Below are 21459 nucleotides of genomic sequence, written 5' to 3' on the forward strand. Positions count from 1 at the left end.
GAATGATGAGAGGGAGAAGGAGAAGAAGGAAAAGAAGGAGAAAGGGAAAAAGGAGGAGGAAAAGTAGAAGAAAGAAAAGGAGAAGAAGGAGGAGAAGAAGGAAAAGGAGAAAGAGGAGAAGGAGAACGAAAAGGAGAAGGAGAAAGAAAGAGCAGGAGGAGAAGGAGAAAAAGGAGAAGGAGAAGAAGGAGAAGAAGAAGGAAAAGAAGGAGGAGAAGGAGAAGGAAAAGAAGGAGAGGAGGAGAAGGGGAGGGAGAACGAGAAAAAGTAGAGGGAGAAGGAAAAGAAGAAGGAACGGGAGAAGGAGAAGAAAGAGAAGGAAAAGTAGAAGAATTAAAAAAAAGGAGGAGAAGAAGGAAGAGAAAAAGGCCAAAAAAGGGGAGAAAGAGAAGAAGGACAAGAAGGATGAGAAGAAGGAGAAGAAGAAAGCGAAGAAGGCGAAGGAGGAGAAGAAGGCGAAGAAGGAGAAGGACAAGAAGAAGGGGAATTAGGAGGAGAGAGTGAAACAGAAGGAGAAGAAAGAGAATGATGAGAGGGAGAAGGTAAAGAAGGACAAGAAGGAGAAAGGTAAAAAGGAGGAGGAAAAGTAGAAGAAAGAAAAGGAGAAGACGGAGGAGAAGAAGGAAAAGGAGAAGAAGGAGAAAGAGGAGAAGGAGAACGAAAAGGAGGAGAAAGAAAGAGCAGGAGGAGAAGAAGGAGAAGAAGGAGGAGAAGGAGAAGAAGAAAAAGAAGGAGAGGAGGAGAAGGGGAGGGAGAAGGAGGAAAAGTAGAGGGAGAAGGAAAAGAAGGAGAGGGAGAAGAAGTAGAAGGAGAACAAAAAGTAGAAGAAGGGAAAAAAAAGGAGGAGTAGAAGGACAAGAAGGAAAAAAGGAGAAGAAGGCGGAGAAGAAGGAGAAGGAACTTTTATTTTTATGGTTCAAAAGGTGTTAAGTATATGTGGATTTCCTCAGTCTCCTCCTATTGATCAGGCTGCAACATTTTAGCTTTATATCAAGCCACAAGGTGAAAGGCTGAAGCAGGGGCTAATCTGTGTCAGAAAATTGTGAGCACAGTCAAGAACTGCACAGGCAGTGACCAAATATGAGTAGCCGTGGTTATTTTTATATCACCCCTACTCTTCATTGATCACTTTATAAAAGGTATATCCCTCTATGCCCCTCTCACTTACCTCATCGTCTGGAGAACTGAGAGCAGTGGGAGAGCCGTCTCTTGCCACATGAGAAGATCTTCGACCGATTAGAAGTGGGAAAGCTAAAAAAAGATAAATAAAGGTGAGTACATGGCTGCCTTTTCAAAAATCCCATATACAGTAAAAAAAAGCACAGAACCACGTATATAAATATAAGGAGCTTTCCTTTTAAGTGCTTAAATCTGACCTCCGGCCTCCCCTTCAGTCTTGCACAGCTGTACCGGCTTACTGTCTGTTTTGGCAACCCCCCCCCCCAAAAAAAAATTGAGCACTAATTTGCATGCTTACCCCCAAGCAAAAAATCCCCCTCTTCCTAGGACAATTCTGCCCCCCTGCTGAAATCCCCCTCCCAGCACAAATCTTTGCCCCCCCCAGCTCATATCCTCTCTCTCCCCAAATCCCCCAGCACACATCACCCCCCCCCCCAAAAAAATCAACTCACTCCTCCTAGCACAAATTCTCTACTTCTCAAATTTCCCCCCTGAGTACACATCTCCCCTACTCCAAACCCCCCTCCTAGCACAAATACCCCCCAATCATCCCTACAAAATCCCCCCCCCCAAAAAAAGACCCCTCCTAGCACAAATCGCCTCCCCCCTCTACCATATCTCCTCTTCTAGCGCAAACATCCCATATCCCCCCTCCTAGCACAAATTCCCCCCATCCTCCCTCCCAAAAAAAATCCCCCACCCCCCCAATCACCTTTTCTAGCACCCCCCCCTCAAAATTCCCCTCCTATAACAATTCTTACCCCCTGCTGCCCCGCACATCCCCCCACCTACAACAAATTCTCTCCCCACATCTCCTTGTGGTGTCGTTTCCCCCCAATCTCACATGATACCACAGTGCCCAGGGCAGTCGCCCCTCTTGCCCACCCCTTGTCCTGGCCCTGACCGTGGTTGTGGTATGTGTACAGCTGTGAGTTGGTGGAGGGGGGGTGGGGCGGTAAACTGCCCCTAGCCACACATGTGAATGAGGCCTTACAGATTTCATCCAAGATTTCTCATCAGCAAATGGCAAGCGATCGATGTTGCAGAATTTAACAATTGCTGTGTATTCTCCAAGAAGACCGAGATTTCCGATCACAACGAGGGAAAATCCAAAGATTGCGTTCACAGCAGCAAATGTGACTCGAACGGGACGAATGTGCGCAGCAAACTTTTTTTTTTTTTTTCAGAAATGTGGCAAATCTTTTGGGCGTGCCGATAGAAATCTGCCTCTGTTTAGGTGACCCTACGAGAAGCCTGCACCGTCCTCGGAGGTCAGTTCTACACCAGAAATGGGTCACAATTTATGAAACAAATTCACCTGGGACCCCAGTGAGAATCTGAAAAGAAATGACCATAAGATTCTGTACAGAACCCCTCCCTCCCCCCCCCAGAATCTCTCCCAAAGAGGGTGACAGAAAACTATTTCATGCAGCATTTTTCAAATTCCTTTTAGGCATGTGCTCACAGCTGCCATGTGTCGGCTGGAATGCCAGACTTGCTGGGAATGGATAGGGGGAGAGCGCCCTCTGGTGGCTGTGTTCTGCATCACACTGCAGGACCAGAAGTGTTATTAAAGGGGAACCTCACCCCCAGCCCAGAAATATTATTATTTCGAGTACTTATATAACGCCGTCAATTTACGCAGAGCTTTACATATATTAAACGTTTACATCAGTCACTACCCTCCAGGAGCTTACAATCTAAGGTCCCTAACATACTTTCCATTTGCTACTTACACTATATTACCGAAAGTACATGAGAATGTTTATCCTACATAACAGAGTGTCAGTGATACACCATATTACCAAAAGTATTGGGACACCTGCCTTTACACACACATGAACTTTAATGGCATCCCAGTCTAAAGCTGGCCATACACCTATAGATTATCTGCAGATTTTCTGTGGTTAGATGAAAAAAGTGCAACAGATTTCTCCATGTTCGCTAAACTGTGTGGGTGGAGGAATCTCCCACTTTTTCCATCTAACCATAGAAAATCTGCAGATAATCTATAGGTGTATGGCCAGCTTTAGTCCGTAGGGTTCAGTATTGAGTTGGCTCCGCCCTTTGCAGATACAAAAGCTTCAACTCTTCCCACAAGGTTTAGGAGTGTGTCTATGGGAATGTTTGACCATTCTTCCAGAAGCGCATTTGTGAGGTCAGGCAGTGATGTTGGACGAGAAGGCCCGGCTCGCAGTCTCCGCTCGAATTCATCTCAAAGGTCTTCTGTCTGGTTGAGGTCAGGACTCTGTGCAGGCCAGTCAAGTTCCTCCACCCCAAACTCGCTCATCCATGTATTTATGGACCTTGCTTTGTGCGCTGGTCCAAATCATCTGGTGGAGGGGGGATTATGGTGTGGGGATTGTTTTTCAGGGGTTGGGCTTGGCCCTTTATTTCCAGTGAAGGGAACTCTTAAGGCATCAGCATACCAAGACATTCTGGACAATTTCATGCTTCCAACTTTGTGGGAACAGTTTGGGGATGGCCCCTTCCTGTTCCAACATGACTGCGCACCAGGGTACAAAGCAAGGTCCATCAAGATATGGATGAGAGATTTTGGGGTGGAGGAACTTGACTGGCCTGCACAGAGTCCTGACCTCAACCTGATAGAACACCTTTGGGATGAATTAGAGCGGAGATTGTGAGCCAGGCCTTCTCGTCCACATCAGTGCCTGACCTCACAAACGCGCTTCTGGAAGAATGGTCAAACATTCCCATAGACACCCTCCTAAACCTTGTGGACAGCCTTCCCAGAAGAGTTGAAGCTGTTATAGCTGCAAAGGGTGGAGCCAACTCAATATTGAACCCTACGGACTAAGACTGGGATGTCATTAAAATTCATGTGTGTGTAAAGGCAGGCGTCCCAATACTTTTGGTAATATAGTGTACCTCTGATGCCCTTTTATGCAGGATAAACATACTCACAAGCCCAGTAAATCCTGCACTGCCTATTTCTCACCTGCTGCTATTCCCTGCATCTCTTGTCCCGGCCGCTATCTTGAATCTCCCATAATTCTGATGAGCCAAGCGTCTCTTCCTCGCATAGGTGTGCGCAGCCTATTACATTAGGGTGTGCAACCCAAAGCTCGGACACACACACACGCCTTTCTCTGCAGCCTCAGCTACACTAGACAGGGAATGAAGTGCTCTGTGCTGAGCAGCTTCCTGTTCATTCACAACCTGAAGCATAGAAAACACAGTTTACTATGCTTCAATTGTGATTGTGCTTCCATCTTGAAACATCACCCGCAGCAGCTGGGGGGGTAGAGGAGAGGAAAGGAGGGAATCCAGCATCACTGCAGTGGGGGGCGCAGCACAAGGGGAAGCTCGGGCAGTAGGGGGAATCAGCACTGTACAGAGCTAGCGGCTATAGCTGCTGGCAGTATTTGCATGTAAAAAAATGGACAGGTTGAATGTGCCTAAGTCAATCAATCAGTGGCGGCTGGTGCTGCATTTTTTTGGAGGGGGGCGGCCAACAAAACGAGACCCCTCTCTATTCCGTTGGTTGGTCAGTCAAACCAACCCCCCCCCCCCCGTTGCTCTGTCGAACGCCAAAATAACCCCCCACCCCAGTCACTCACTTGTTCGCTAGACATGCGCACTGACAAAAAATTTGTTCGTTTTCGTTTCTTTCATTTTTTTGCTTTTTTCGGAAATTCAGAAATTTGGAAATCCAAAAATTCGGATTTTCGAATTTCCGAATTTTTGAATTTCTGAATTTTGAATTTTTGAATTTTCGAATTCCGAATTTCCTGAAATTTCAAATTTCCGAATTTCAAATATTCGAATTTCCAAATTTTCGAATTGCGAATTTCCGAATTTCGAATCGTCAAATTTCAAAATTTTCAAGTTTCCGAATTTCCAGATTTTCGGAATTCAAAAATTCAGAAAATTGAAAATCCAAAAATTTGAAAATCTGAAAAAAAGAAAGAAAATCTATAAAATTCGAAATAATAACTAACTAATAAATTATAGGTATTGGAATTTCCTTTCAAATTTGGCTGTTAGTGAACGTAATGAATACGAATTTATCTGAAGTTACGAATTATCCAAAATAACGAATGCCGCATCTAAACAAATGGAAATTTCAAAATTCCGAATTTCCAATTTCCTAAATTTCCGAATTTCCGAAATTTCCAATTCCCAAAATTTCCAATTTCCGAAATTTCGAATTTCTGAAATTTTGAATTTTTGAAATTTAGAATTTACCAATTTCTGAAATTTCGAATTTTTGAATTTCCGAAATTTTGAATTTTCAAAAATTCCGAAATTCGAAAATTCGAAATTCAGAAATTCGAAAATTTGGAAATTGAAAAATTCGGAAATTTGTCAAAATTCCTTAAAAAACGAATTCGGAACTAAACGAGTTGCACATGTCTACTGTTCGCCCACTTACTCCATCAAGGTCGCGGGTAGCAGCTTCGGCAGCATTCCCCTGTGTCTCCACCTCAGCGGCCAATACGATCGCTTCTCCTCTCGGCCAATCGGGTCTTAAGACCCGCTTCCTGATTGGCCGGGAGGAGAAGCAGGAAGACGATAGCGAATATTAATTTGCTATTGTCACACAACTGGGTGTGTCCCCGAGCCCACCCCTTCTGAAGCCAATTAGAGCCTCAGGCTCTCATCATCACCCCACTGAAATCCATGCGTCCGGCGCCCTGCATGTAGATTAGGGGCTGGGCACATGAATTAGGGCAATGGAACGGCTGCCACTGCAATCGATGGATCGACTTGAGTACAACCAGCCTGGCCAAAGATGGATGAAATCACAGCTGGTCCCTGCTGAACCGACCGAGATTTGATACATCTTTACCTGTCTTTAGGCAAGCCATAGATTATGCAATTTCCTTTCCTTCAACCACGGGTTACAGGAAAGAAAATTGCTCAATTTGCGCCATAGTGTCCCTGTACTACTTGGGGGTGGGATGATCAGATTTTTCTTTACACTGGTATTGCTTATAACAGTGAAGTTCACTGGTACAAGCAATAGTCTAAGCGGTCATGATGAATGGATTAACATTCATGACAGTTTAGTTACTGTTGACATGCTGTGATTGGCTACAGCTAATCACATGGTACAGGTAACCAGGTGCCATATGATAGCTGTGAGCCAATCACAGTTTCACAACACTAGGCGAGCAGTCATGAATGGAAACCGTTATGACTGTTTTGTTTACATAGAAAATCATATGATCGCTATGACCAATCACAGCAATCACATGATACCCCGCCAAATCATAGCGCACCAGCAACAATAATAATCACTGTGTCTGGTGGACAAAACGATCACAGGAGCAGCGCCCAGGCACAGCCGATGTACATGTATGTGCCTGTACCTGCCATCCACTTGCAGTATAATTACTGTGAGCGGTCGGCAGGTGGTTACAAACATTGTTCAGAGGGGAGAAAGAGAGATACAAAGTAACATTGTTTATAAACACTGACCAAACAGATGATAGAGAGATACAAAGTAACATTCTTAATAAACATTGTTCAGACAGGAGATCGAGACACACAAAGTAACACTGTTTATAAACACTATACAGATAGAGACAGAGAGAAACAAAGTAACACTGTTTATAAACATAGTTCAGCCGGGCGATAGAGAGACATAAAGTAACATTGTTTACAAACACTGACCAGACAGAAGATGGAGAGATACAAGGTAACACTCTTAATAAGCATTGTTCCGACAGGAGATCGAGAGATAGAAAGTAATATTGTTTATTAATATTCTTCCAATGGGAGATAAAGAGATACAAAGTAACATTGCTTATAAACATTGTTCAGCCGGGAAATAGAGATATAGAAAGTAACATTGTTTATAAACACTGACCAGACAAGAGATAGAGACTTACAAAGTAACATTGTTTATAAACATTGACCAGATGGGAGATAGAGAGACACAAAGTGACATTGTTTACAAACATTCATCAGACAGGAGATAGAAAGATACAGGGTAACATTGTTTACAAACATTCATAAGACAGGATAAGAAAGATATAAAGTAACATTGTTTATAAACATTGTTCAGCTGGAAGATAGATACAAAGTAACATTGTTTACAAACACTGACCAGACATGAGATAGACAGGTAAAAAGTAACATTGTTTACAAACATTCATCAGACAGGAAATAGAAAGATATAAAGTAACATTGTTTATAAACATTGTTCAGCCGGGAAATAGAGATATAGAAAGTAACATTGTTTATAAACACTGACCAGACAAGAGATAGAGACTTACAAAGTAACATTGTTTATAAACATTGACCAGATGGGAGATAGAGAGACACAAAGTGACATTGTTTACAAACATTCATCAGACAGGAGATAGAAAGATATAAAATAACATTGTTTATAAACATTGACCAGATATGAGATAGAGAGGTACAAAGTAACATTGTTAATAAACATTATTCAGACAGGGGATCAAGAGATAGAAAGTAACATTGTTTATAAACACTGTACAGACAGAGATAGAGGGTAACAAAGTAACATTGTTTATAAACACTGTACAGACAGAGATAGAGGGTAACAAAGTAACATTGTTTATAAACATCGTTAAGCCGGGAGATAGAGATATAGAAAGTAACATTGTTTATAAACATCGTTAAGCCGGGAGATAGAGATATAGAAAGTAACATTGTTTATAAACACTGACCAGACAAGAGATAGAGACATACAAAGTAACATTGTTTATAAACATTGACCAGATGGGAGATAGAGAGACACAAAGTAACATTGTTTACAAACATTCATCAGACAGGGAATAGAAAGCTATAAAGTAACATTGTTTATAAACATTGTTCAGCCGGGAGATAGATACACAGTAACATTGTTTACAAACACTGACCAGACACGAGATAGAGAGGTACAAAGTAACATTGTTAATAAACATTGTTCAGACAGGAGATCAAGAGATAGAAAGTAACTTTGTTTATAAACACTGACCAGACAAGAGATAGAGACTTACAAAGTAACATTTATAAACATCAGACGGGAGATAGATACAAATGTTACATTGTTACTTCTGTATGTACTCTGTTTCCTGCATCTGCAGACCAAAGAGATGAATGAGCTTCACGTGGAATTTCAGCCCCCCTTTTCCCCTTTTCCCCCCTTCGGGTCCTGGCAGAATCCTTTGGCACTTTTGCAGGCAAATTTTGGAAATTCTATATCAGCCCTCCTTTGTGCATGTATGGAGAAACCAGGACATGTGCAGATGTGCTACAGGGCTCTGCCAGGACCTGAGACAATGTATCACATCTATCCACATTCAGAATCCAGGAGGGGGGGGGGGGGGGGGGCAAATTTCATTCTCGCCTAGGCAAGAAATACAGAAGTGCTGCACAAAAAATTCATCAGATAAAAAAAAAATAAAAATAAAATGACTATCCAATTGTAGGGGGGGGGGGGGGGGCAACAGGGCAAAATGAAAGTTAATTTTGGGTGAATATTTGCTTTAGATCTACATATGACGTCAGTTACAGCAACCTGACAAGTGAAACAAAAATCTGCACCTATTTATCCCATTATTAACCCCTAGGATGGTCATGGACAGTTTACTTTTTCTCATTCAGCCAGCAGATTCCTCCATCAAAATAAATGAATGGAGGAATCCCCCCCCCCCCTCTCCTGCCAGGACTTTTATTCTACAACAGCAGCGCTCAGATCTGTCAGAATACACTGAAAAGCGGCTTCAGATTGACTGGGCCCCCTCTGCTGGCCGGAACCTGGTACAGGTGAGCCGCTTATAAGGGGGTCCTCCTATATCGGGTCCGGGCCACCGAACTATGGCCAGTTTTAGTTTGCGTCATCAGCCCTCAATAACTCCCCCCCCCATCTCCCTATTTTTTTTATTTCTATTTTTCTAGCCATTAAAAATGAACCTTATTTTCATTTTTATTTGTTTTTCTTGTTATTTGATCATTTACTAATAACTTTGCAATGCCTTGTACCCGAATCACAATTTTTCTGTCATTTTAAATAGGACAACTTATAGAACACAATGGACACTTTTTATCTAAAATCAAACTATTTTTAAACTAAAAAGTAAAAAAGTTAGCTTTTTTTAGCTTTGATATGTTTTTTTGTCTATAGATTGCATAACATTTATTTTTACAAAATAATATCACAAAAAAAAATAATAATTTTTGTCCTAAAATAATGACATATGTACAGTACAGTGCCTTGAAAAAATATTCATACCCCTTTATATATATATATATATATATATATATATATATATATATATATATATATATATACACACACTGTATATCTAGATATATATTAAAATAAATATGTGTATAAATAGAATAATATAATATAATTTTAGATAATATTTTTAATCAAATTATTATTATTTGATATGTAAATAAGGTAGTGTGTGTGCATATACTGTATATATATATATATATATATATATATATATATATATATATATGTGTGTGTGTGTGTGTGTGTATGTGTATATATATATATATATATATATATATATATATATATATATATATATATATATATATATATACAGTGCCTTGAAAAAGTATTCACACCCCTTGAAATTTTCCACATTTTGTCATGTTACAACCACAAACATAAATGTATTTTATTGGGATTTTATGTGATAGACCAACACAAAGTGGCACATAATTGTGAGGTGGAAGGAAAATGATGAATGGTTTTCCAAATCTTTTACAAATAAATCTGTGAAAAGTGCGGGGGGTAAATTTGTATGGCGCCCCCCGGAGTCAATACTTTGTAGAACCCCCTTTCTCTACAATTACGGCTGCAAGTCTTTTTGGGGATGTCTCTACCAGCTTTGCACATCTAGAGAAGGACATTTTTACCTATTTTACTTTGCACAATGGCTCAAGCTCTGTCAGATTGGATGGAGAGCGTCTGTGAACAGCAATTTTCAAGTCTTGCCACAGATTTTCAATGTGATTTAGGTCTGGACTTTAACTGGGCCATTCTAACACATGAATATGCTTTGATCTAAACCATTCCATTGTAGCTCTGGCTGTATGTTTCGGGTCGTTGTCCTGCTGGAAGGTGAACCTCCGCCCCGGTCTCAAGTCTTTTGGAGACTCTAACAAGTTTTCTTCCTATGCCGTGATCTCACGGCTGGACTTCCCAAAAGAAAAAGTCTAATGGGAGCTATTAGTCGGATATTCCGACCGTGTGTATGCCCCATCGGACTTTTTCCTTTGCCATTTCCGACGGACTCAGATATAGAACATGTTCTAAATCTTTCCGTTGGAAATGCCGACGGAGTTTAGTGCGTTGGCAAGTCCACTCGTGCGTACGCGGCATAAGATTGTCCTGTATTTGGCTCCATCCATCTTCCCATCACCTCTGACCAGTTTCCCTGTCCCTGCTGAAGAAAAGCATCCCCGCAACATGATGCTGCCACCACCATGTTTCACGGTGGGGATGGTGTGTTCAGGGTGATGTGCAGTGTTAGTCTTCCGCCACACATAGCATTTGCTTTTAGGCCAAAAAGTTCAATTTTGGTCTCATCTGACCAGAGCACCTTCTTCCACATGTTTGCTGTGTCCCCCACATGGCTTCTCGCAAACTGCAAACGGGACTTCTTATGACTTTCTTTCACCAATGTCTTTCTTCTTGTCACTCTTCCATAAAGGTCAGATTTGTAGAGAGCACGACTAATAGTTGTCCTGTGGACAGATTCTCCCACCTGAGCTGTGGATCTCTGCAGCTCCTCCAGAGTTTTCATGGACCTCTTGGCTCTTCTCTGATGAATGCTCTCCTTGCCCGGCCGGTCAGTTTAGGTGGACGGCCATGTCTTGGTAGGTTTGCAGTTGGGCCATACTCTTTCCATTTTCGGATGATGGATTGAACAGAGCTCCGTGAGATGTTCAAAGCTTGGGAGATTTTTTTATAACCCAACCCTGCTTTATACTTTTCCACAACTTTATCCCTGACCTGTCTGGTGTGTTCCTTGGCCTTCACTAAGGCTCTCTAACAAATCTCTGAGGGCACAGAACAGCTGTATTTATACTGAGATTTAATGACACACAGGTGGATTCTATTTACTAATTAGGTGACTTCTGAAGGCAATTGGTTCCACTAGATTTAAGTTAGGGGTATCAGAGTAAAGGGGGCTGAATACAAATGCACGCCACACTTTTCACACATTTATTTGTAAAAAATCTTGAAAACCATTTATCATTTTCCTTCCACTTCACAATTATGTGCCACTTTGTGTTGGTCTATCGCATAAAATCCCAATAAAATATATTTACGTTTTTGGTTGTAACATGACAAAATGTGGAAAATTTCAAGGGGTATGAATACTTTTTCAACGCACTGTATTACTTTGTTATCTAAAATAACGACAATGCTATTGCATAAATGTAAAAATAGTTTCGGTCCATAGGGGGCCTGCAGGTGTCAGAGCTGGAGGGGTTAAAGTAGATAGAACTCCACTGTGAGAAAATATTAGTCCAGAAAAATTGGAACAGATATTCTGGGATCATCACCAGCAGATCACATTTCCTTACTTGACTGGATTTTCTTCCTCCACCTCTGAGGTTTGTTGGAAGAGACGGACGGGTGGTTGCTGGCCCGATTAAGTGCTGAAACAAAGCAGAGACAGGATATGAAATTTACTGTATAAAATGCAGCGGCTTCATTTATTAAAATGTATAAGTGTCAAAAGCAAAACTTTCAGGTCAGTCTAAAGGATCACACCACTAGACGAGCTCAGTAAGGCCCCCGCTCACATTGGCCTTAGAAACAAATGTTTGTGGAGCGTTATTGCAACTTCCTGAACACCTAGCAAAGCAGCCTGCAATGTATAATATGGACAGCGGGCAGATGTGTTCACAACTGAAAAACATTTAAGGCATAATTTACACCTTGCAGGAACTCACATTCCCGCTTGCAACTTTGTGTGGGCAATTTTCACGTGATTCTGCTAGGAGTAAGGGGGGACTCCGCTGGAGACTTCTAGAAGGGTATGCAAATGGGCAATCCTACAAGTAGGGAGGAACTCTGCTGGAGACTCCTAGAAGTAAGGGAGGATGCTGAAGGGCAATCCTAGACGTAGGGGAGATGCGAACGGGTACTCCTATAAGTAAGGGGGAACTGTTCTGGAGAATCCTAGAAGTAAGGGAGATGCGAATGGGCACTCCTAGAAGTAAGGGAAAACTCTTCTGGAGAAACCTAGAAGGGGGATCACCGCAGGAGATGCCTTGAAGTAAGGAGGAACTCTTCTGGAGAATCCTAGAAGTAAGGGAGATGCGAATGGGCACTCCTACAAGTAAGGGGAAACTGTTCTGGAGAATCTTAGAAGTAAGGGTGATCACTGCAGGAAACACCTAGAAGTAAAGAGGAACTCTTCTGGAGAATCTTAGAAATAAGGGAGATGCGAATGGGCACTCCTAGAAGTAAGGGGGAACTCTTCTGGAGAATCCTAGAAGTAAGGGAGATGCGAATGGGCACGCCTAGAAGTAAGGGGGAACTCTTCTGGAGAATCCTAGAAGTAAGGGAGATGCGAATGGGCACGCCTAGAAGTAAGGGGGAACTCTTCTGGAGAATCCTAGAAGTAAGGGAGATGCGAATGGGCACGCCTAGAAGTAAGGGGGAACTCTTCTGGAGAATCCTAGAAGTAAGGGAGATGCGAATGGGCACGCCTAGAAGTAAGGAGGAACTCTTCTGGAGAATCCTAGAAGTAAGGGAGATGCGAATGGGCACTCCTAGAAGTAAGGTAGAACTCTTCTGGAGAAACCTAAAAGTAAGGGGGATCACCCCAGGAGACACCTAGAAGTAAGGAGTAACTCTTCTGGGGAATCTTAGAAGTAAGGGAGATGAGAATGGGCACTACTACAAGTAAGGGGAAACTGTTCTGGAGAATCTTAGAAGTAAGGGTGATCACCACAGGAAACGCCTAGAAGTAAGGAGGAACTCTTCTGGAGAATCCTAGAAGTAAGGGAGATGCGAATGGGCACTCCTAGAAGTAAGGCTGGCCATACATTATAGAAAAGCAGAAAAGAAGAACAGAAAAGAAAGAGGGCGCACCAACCTAGTGCATTACCACTGATAAACTTTAATGCAGCATAAAAACAGTAAAAATTATACTCACAAACGAGCTAATAAAGATAGCTTTCAAAAGGGCGCAAAAGCGCTGTTTCTGTGGATCGACACCCCAGGACCTGTTGCCGAGAGGATCAAACCAGCGCAAATGGCTGATGGCTTACGCGTTTCGGGGGAGCACCCCTTTCTTCAGAGCCTAAGCGGGCAATGGTTGCCCGCTTGCTCGTTTGTGAGTATAATTTTTACTGTTTTTATGCTGCATTAAAGTTTATCAGTGGTAATGCACTAGGTTGGTGCGCCCTCTTTCTTTTCTGTTTTTTTAGCTTGAATACCCATTGTTCAAATGAGGGCTGCAAGACGCTAGGCATTACTTCTTTAGGTGGCTGCACCACATATCCAGTTCATGGACACCTGAGCGCAGGAGAGGTCTTTTTTTCTTGCGGCCATACATTATACAATTTTCTTGTGCAACTTTCCTTTAGATTTACCAAAACCATATAATAGGAGGTCAAACCTAAACACTTTAAATTTGTATGCAATCAGGCAGGCCCTTCTACTATATAGTCGAAGGTAAATCTAAAGAAAATTGTATAAGAAAATTGTATGGTGTATGGCCAGCTTAAGGGTGAATGCTTTTGGAGAATCTTAGAAGTAAGGGAGGATGCTGATGGGCACTCCTAGAAGTAAGAAGGAACTCTTCTGGAGAATCTTAGAAGGAAGGGAGATCACCGCAGGAGATGCCTAGAAGTAAGGAGGAACTCTTCTGGGGAATCCTAGAAGTAAAGGAAATGCGAATGGGCCCTTCTAGAAGTAAGGAGGAACTTGTCTGGAGAATCCTAGAATTAAGGGGGATGCTGATGGGCACTCCTAGAAGTAAGGGAAAACTCTTCTGGAGAATCCTAGAAGAAAGGGGGATGCTGATGGGCACTCCTAGAAGTAAGAAGGAACTCTTCTGGAGAATCTTAGAAGGAAGGGAGATCACTGCAGGAGGCGCCTAGAAGTAAGGGGGAACTCTTCTAGGGAATCCTAGAAGTAAGTGAAATGTGAATGGGCACTCCTAGAAGTAAGGGGGAACTCTTCTGGAAAATCCTAGAAGTAAAGGGGATCACCGCAGGAGACACCTAGAAGTAAGGGGGAACTCTTCTGGAGAATCCTAGAAGTAAAGGAAATGCGAATGGGCCCTTCTAGAAGTAAGGAGGAACTCATCTGGAGAATCCTAGAATTTAGGGGGATGCTGATGGGCACTCCTAGAAGTAAGAAGGAACTCTTCTGGAGAATCTTAAAAGGAAGGGTGATCACTGCAGGAGGCGCCTAGAAGTAAGGGGGAACTCTTCTGGAGAATCTTAGAAGGAAGGGAGATGCGAATGGGCACTCTTAGAAGTAAGGGTGAACGCTTTTGGAGAATCCTAGAAGTAAGGGGGATGCTGATGGGCACTCCTAGAAGTAAGAAGGAACTCTTCTGGAGAATCTTAGAAGGGAGATCACCGCAGGAGACGCCTAGAAGTAAAGGGGAACTCTTCTGAGGAATCCTAGAAGTAAAGGAAATGCGAATGGGCACCTCTAGAAGTAAGGGGGAACTCGTCTGGAGAATTATAGAAGTAAGGGGGATGCTGATGGGCACTCCTTGAAGTAAGAAAGAACTCTTCTGGAGAATCTTAGAAGGAAGGGAGATCACTGCAGGAGGCGCCTAGAAGTAAAGGGGAACTCTTCTAGGGTATCCTAGAAGTAAGTGAAATGTGAATGGGCACTCCTAGAAGTATGGGGGAACTCTTCTGGAAAATCCTAGAAGTAAAGGGGATCACCGCAGGAGATGCCTAGAAGTAAGAGGGAACTCTTCTGGAGAATCCTAGATGTAAGGGAAGATGCTGATGGGCAATGCTGGATGTAAGAAGGAATTCTGATGGACACTCCTGGATGGGGAATGCTTTTCAAAACTGATTTTTTTTTTTGCCTAATATTAATAATATTAATTAATATTAATATTTATAAAACATATGATTTGGCCCTCGTACTAAAAGGTTTGGGAACCCTCTGGCCTAAGGTGAAAGTATTAATTGATAGCAACAGCCCACTATCAGCTAAGTCTGGGTCACAGCAGTGCAAAAGTAATACAATATGCTTGGCAGCAAAGAGCGCAGGCTTTCACACCCACATGGCACACATATGCGTCCATGGCTCACTGCCTGCTCCCAGTACAGTGACTGAGCTGTCAAAGACAGCTCTCAGTCTTTACTGATCGGGAGCCAGGGGGACAGCCAATCATAGTGGCCATGTGATTGGCCGGTCCTTCCCACCCCCAGGGGTAGAGACCCTGTTAAAAGGTCACTCAGGCTTGACGGGAAGGGGTTAAGGGTTAATATTTAGAATTGACACTATTGCATTGCAGTTATGTGCCATTTTGAATTATACCCTAATGCATTAAGGCATCATAGTGTGCAGTTGTGTGTTGTTGCGCACTACAAATTTTGTGACATGTCTGAATTTCAAGACATTTTGGTACTTTTGCAGTCCATTATTTAAGATGCACATAATTTAAATGGACCTTCAGTGTTTGGGGGGGGGGGGTAATTTTACACTATACTTGGTAAAGTAACAATTTCAATTTATAGGAGGCAACATAGGTTAGCTTTGGTCATCATCCCTGAGAACTCCATGATTCACTACCTCTTCATAATGCAGCTTTGTGTGGCTGAGAGGACAATCACCTTATGGGAGTGGGAGGAGCTTTCTCTGCCCTATGCAGATGTTGACTTTCAGAAAGTCGTGCCTTGCATTGGGATTTTAGGTGCAAATCCAGGTGGCAGCGGAGTGTGGGGAACTTGGTGCGCCAAGATTAAAGTGCCTCCTATCAATGAAACCGGCTGGTTGGCCTTGTATGGGAAAAGGACAAGTTCCCTTGATGTGTTCAGGTTAGAAGGACGTCTGACCACTCTCTTTTCTATATATGGGGCCTTACCAAAACTTTTCATACAAGAATCAAAATAATTCCAAATTCATAGGAATCGCCAACAGTGCCAGAGCCCACTGAACATGATTGGGGATATTTTTTTCATGTGGACATCCCCGTCTGCTACCTTTGCAGCTTAATGGATAGCGGTTGGAGGGTGGTAAAAATGCAGCTCAACCCCAAGTTTTTACTGTCCCTCCAACCACAAGGCTTAAAAGATTTAGTTTGGCCTTTTAATGTAGAATATGAAAATTACTGCGCTAACTCAAATGAAGGGTGAAGAGCTGCTGCATAAACAATGTGACAAAGATGCTAAAGAGTGAATGATAAATAATGTAGCGCACAAAAGTGAACTCATATATCGATATGTAAGTGAATAGTACAAAAAACAATTATACAGAAATAACACAAATGAAAATGTGAGAAAGTCCAATGAGTGTGGAGGTCCTGAGAAGGGCCATATGCGTCAACCACCAAAAGATGACTAATCAGAGATGGAATACACTGGCAATGTCCAGTATGAGAAGCATCAAGGATGGTACATCTTCAACCAAAAAGGGAAAGTATATCTACTCTTACCGGAACAGGTGGACTCTAATGTCAGCGACGGGTTATAAAGGCAAGGATGCCGGGATTGGCAGATCAACAGAACTCCAAGAAACCCAGGGCCTCCAGACACGACTCTGAAGGGTGTTATGGACCGCCACCAAACCGGACCTTAGATGAAGGCACCATATGGAGCCATTTTTTCTTTGCATAACTTTCCGGACGAGAGTTTCTTTGTGGTCCAGTCAGTCTTTCCACGCCTAAAGTCCAGCCCCGGTGTTCTCTTCATCTGAGGTCCGATTTTGGTGGCGGTCCATAACACCCTTCGGAGTCGTGTCTGGAGGCCCTGGGTTTCTTGGAGTTCTGTCGATCTGCTGATCTCGGAATCCTTGCCTTTATGACTTGTTGTCGCTGACATTCGAGTCCACCTGTTCCGGTAAGAGTAGATAAACCTTCCCTTTTTGGTTGAAGATATACCATCCTGGATGCTCCTTATACTGGATATTGCCAGCGTATTCCATCTCTGATTAGTCATCTTCTGGTGGTTGACGCATATGGCCCTTCTCATTGGACTTTCTCACATTTTCATTTGTTTTATTTCTGTATGATTGTTTTTTGTACTATTCACTTACATATTGATATATGAGTTCACTTTTCAGCGCTACATTGTTTATCTTTGGCCTTTTAATGCACTGTCTTTTAAATGTGGACTTCAATAGTCACTCATTCGGGAGATTTGAGCAGGCTTACAAACGGTCTGTGGGTTTTCTAATACTGAAGTCATCCAGAAGATGGGGCTATTGATCTACAAAAGAAAGTAACAAGATGCTCCAAGCAGGAAAAACTCCATTCATTATTGCAAAAAAGGTCCCCGTCATTTGTAGGCCCATTTAGAAAGACGCGGGGAGTTTTAAAGGGTCGTTGGTGGAAGCTTGAGATATTTATATTGTTGTCAATAGTTTACTGATAATCTCCGTGTGGGACATCCATAAAATAGGTAGGCAGCTTCTGCACATTGAAGGGTTACCACAGTCACCTTGTTCAATGGATGAAACATTTGGATCTGAAATTGAAGTGTCATTGGGTCGTATCCCAGCCGTGACACTACCTGCATGGAGTTTGCATGTTCAACCTGTTCAACAACCGTTTTCCTCCCACACTCCAAAGACATGCTGGTAGGTTTACGGGTTCCTGTCTAAACTGGCCCTAGTATGTGTGCATGAGTATGTGAGATAGCGGACTTTAGATTGTAGTCCCTCAGGGTAGGGACTGATGTGAATGCACAATATATATATAAAGTGCTACATGAATTCTCTGCACTATATAAATACCCGTAATAAATAAAATAAATAATAAGTACAAAGGCCAATGCATTTCAGGGGCTTATAGCTCCCTATACAGAGCCTTGCGGTGGGCAGCAGGACAGGAAAAGCATTTTTCAACCTTACAGAGTTCTGGTGTTTTTCCAGGGAAGGGTGTTGTTAGTGCCACAGCACCCAAAGACATTTTAAACAAAAGTGTTCTTCTAAGCTTGCTGTTGGATTATGATGTCTGTGCTATCCTATGTGGATAGAATGATGGGGTACACACACTTAAATCTTTTATCCCTCAAAACAGAAGGTGTTAGTTGGGCCTGGCAACTCAACCCCGGCAGTTCTACCACAATGCCAAAACAATGGGGTGTCGGCCTCTCAAAATAAAAAGTCTAAACAAAACTGACAAAGAGCATCGATGGTCATCTTGAGACTATACTACTATATACTTGTAGAAACGAGAAGCTTGCAGGCTTGGAGAAGCTATGAAACATTACAGAACAAGCAGGGCCAGGACAAGGGGTGGGCAAGAGAGGCCGCTGCCCTGGGCACTGTGGTATCATATGAGGTGGTGGGGGGGCACCACAAGGAGATTGGGGGGGGTGCTCGGAGTGGTGATTTAGAGGGATTTGTGTATGGAGGGGGTGGTGGAAGACGATTTGTGGTAGGAGAGGGAGATTTGGGGGGAATTAGTGCTGGGAAGGGGATTTGAAGTGGGGGGGGGGAGAAGATGTGTGCTAGAAGGGGTGATTTTTTTTGGGGGGGGGCATTTGAGCTGGTAGGATTTGTGCTGAATGAGGAGATTTCAGCAGGGGGCAGATTTGTACTGGGAGGAGGAGCAATTTATGCTTTGGGGGTAAGCATACAGATTAGTGCTCAGTGTTTTTTTGGGGGGGGGGGGGGGGGGGGTTTGCTGACACGTGACACTCATACATCTTGCGGGGTGGCACAGTTTGGCATGTTTGCCCTGGGCTCTACATGACCTTGTCCCACCACTGAGAACAAGAGTAGTTGAATGCAGTGGTGTATTTAGGTTTTGTGCTGCCCTAGGCCTGACTAAACGCATGCACCCCCCTAATTTAAATACGACCCACCCCATCCTGTCGAGGCCACACCCCTTCCTGTTTAAGACCCACCCTATCATCTGTAAACCAAGCCCCTTCCTCTTTAGGCTTATTTGGCACCTTTCAGGGGGGAACAGGTACCTGTTTCTGACAGGTACCCTTCCCCACTTCCGGGAGCCTGCGCTGTCCCCTCTGAAGTTTGCCCCCCCTCCTCCTTCCTCCACTGGGCCATTCAGAAAGTGCAACGCGCTTCGCACATGTGCAGTAGGGAACCGGTCGGTTTCCCTTACCATGAATGATAGTGGTAAAACCCGAGAGCCAATCCGAAAATCGGCTGAGGTGTCGACATCGCTGGACCCTGGGACAGGTAAGTGTCCTAATATTAAAAGTCAGCAGCTACAGTATTTGTAGCTGCTGAGTTTTATTGCTATCATGGGGGGGGGGGGTCTCACTGTGCCCATCAATTGCAGCCTCACTGTGCCCCATCAAATGCAGCCACTGTGCCATCAAATGCAGCCACTGTGCCATCAAATGCAGCCACTGTGCCCCATCAAATGCAGCCACTGTGCCCATCAAACGCAGCCACTGTGCCCATCAAACGCAGCCACTGTGCCCATCAAAACGCAGCCACTGTGCCCTCAAACGCAGCCACTGTACCCATCAAATGCTGCCACTGTGCTATCAAACGCAGCCACTGTGCCAAATGCAGCCACTGTGCCCATCAATTGCAGCCACTGTGCCCATCAATTGCAGCCACTGTGCCCATCAATTGCAGCCACTGTGCCCCATCAAACGCAGCCACTGTGCCCAAACGCAGCCACTGTGCCCATCAAACGCATCCACTGTGCCCATCAAACGCATCCACTGTGCCATCAAATGTAGCCATTGTGCATTCAAACGCAGCCATTGTGCCATCAAACGCAGCCACTGTGCCCATCAAACGTAGCCACTGTGCCCATGAAACGTAGCCACTGTGCCCATCAAATGCTAACACTGTGCCCATCAAATGCTAACACTGTGCCCATCAAATGCTAACACTGTGCCCATCAATTGCAGCCACTGTGCCCATCAAACACAGCCACTGTGCCCATCAAACGCATCCACTGTGCCCATCAAACGCATCCACTGTGCCATCAAATGTAGCCATTGTGTCATCAAACGCAGCCATTGTGCCCATCAAACGTAGCCACTGTGCCCATCAAATGCTAACACTGTGCCCATCAAATGCTAACACTGTGCCCATCAAATGCCACTGTGCCCATCAAACGTAGCCACTGTGCCCATCAATTGCAGCCACTGTGCCCATCAAACGTAGCCACTGTGCCCATCAAATGCTAACACTGTGCCCATCAAATGCTAACACTGTGCCCATCAAACGTAGCCACTGTGCCCATCAAATGCTAACACTGTGCCCATCAAACGTAGCCACTGTGCCCATCAAATGCTAACACTGTGCCCATCAAATGCTGCCACTGCCAGTGCCCATAACACTGATATAATTTATTTAATCATTATACCTGCTGTCCTGGGGGTTTCCCTCGTGCTCCTCTCTCTCCTCTATCTGACGTCACAGCCAGATCCCGCCCCAGGGCCGAGGAGAAGATTCACTGCAGGGGAGGGTAGGCGGAGCTTAAGGCTCCACCTGTCACCTGCTGATTATAGAGGAGCGAGTGACACACGCCGCCCCCCCGCATGAGAAACACCCCCCCCCACCTGTCTTGCCGATTCCCGGATGCCGCCTCCCGCACACATGCAGCCCACGGCGGCCGGCTTTCTGTAGCGGCGCCGCGGTGTATGGGCGTGCTTGGCAGAGAGTGGGGGGGCGTGAGGTACACGCCCCCACCCTCTGCCAAGCACGCCCATACACCGCGGCGCCGCTACAGAAAGCCGGCTGCCTTGGGCTGCATGTGTGCGGGAGGCGACAGCGGGAGCCGGGAATCGGCAAGACGGGTGGGGGGGCTTCCTCTCATGCGGGGGGGCGGCCCTTTTCGCCGCCCCCCGCAAAGTGCCGCCCTAGGCCTAGGCCTTGTTGGCCTAGGCCAAAACACAGCCCTGGTTGAATGTGCCTAACTGCTACTAGCTATAGAATAGTCCCTGAAAAGGTAGAGATGGCCTGGAGAAGCTATGAAAGGTCTTCAAAATTACAGAAGAAGAGTAGCTGAACATGCCTAACTGCTACTAGCTATACCACAGTCCTCGAAAAGGTAGAGCTAAGGCTTTGTACTTGGAGTATTTATCTATAAAAACAGAAGGCATTGGTTTGGCCTGGCAACTCTACCTTGGCAGCTTTACCATAACGCCAATACCAAGGGGACTCCAAAATTCAGAAATCTAAACAAAACTCAC

At 44.0% G+C, this 21459-nt stretch overlaps 1 protein-coding gene across 5 annotated transcripts in view; it reads right to left on the minus strand.

Moving 5' to 3' along the window:
• MICAL2 (microtubule associated monooxygenase, calponin and LIM domain containing 2) overlaps positions 1-21459 on the minus strand; it is a 320593-nt gene that overhangs the window by 40519 nt on the left and 258615 nt on the right. For all 5 annotated transcript variants that reach the window (XM_073604070.1, XM_073604065.1, XM_073604063.1 and 2 more), the window contains 2 exons: positions 11710-11784; positions 1169-1251 (listed from right to left, as the gene is read on the minus strand). In XM_073604070.1, the coding sequence (XP_073460171.1) occupies positions 1169-1251; positions 11710-11784 (158 nt within the window). The remainder of the gene's footprint in view (positions 1-1168; positions 1252-11709; positions 11785-21459) is intronic.

Source organism: Aquarana catesbeiana, linkage group LG11, assembly GCF_042186555.1.
Source record: "Aquarana catesbeiana isolate 2022-GZ linkage group LG11, ASM4218655v1, whole genome shotgun sequence".
NCBI classification, from domain to species: domain Eukaryota; kingdom Metazoa; phylum Chordata; class Amphibia; order Anura; family Ranidae; genus Aquarana; species Aquarana catesbeiana.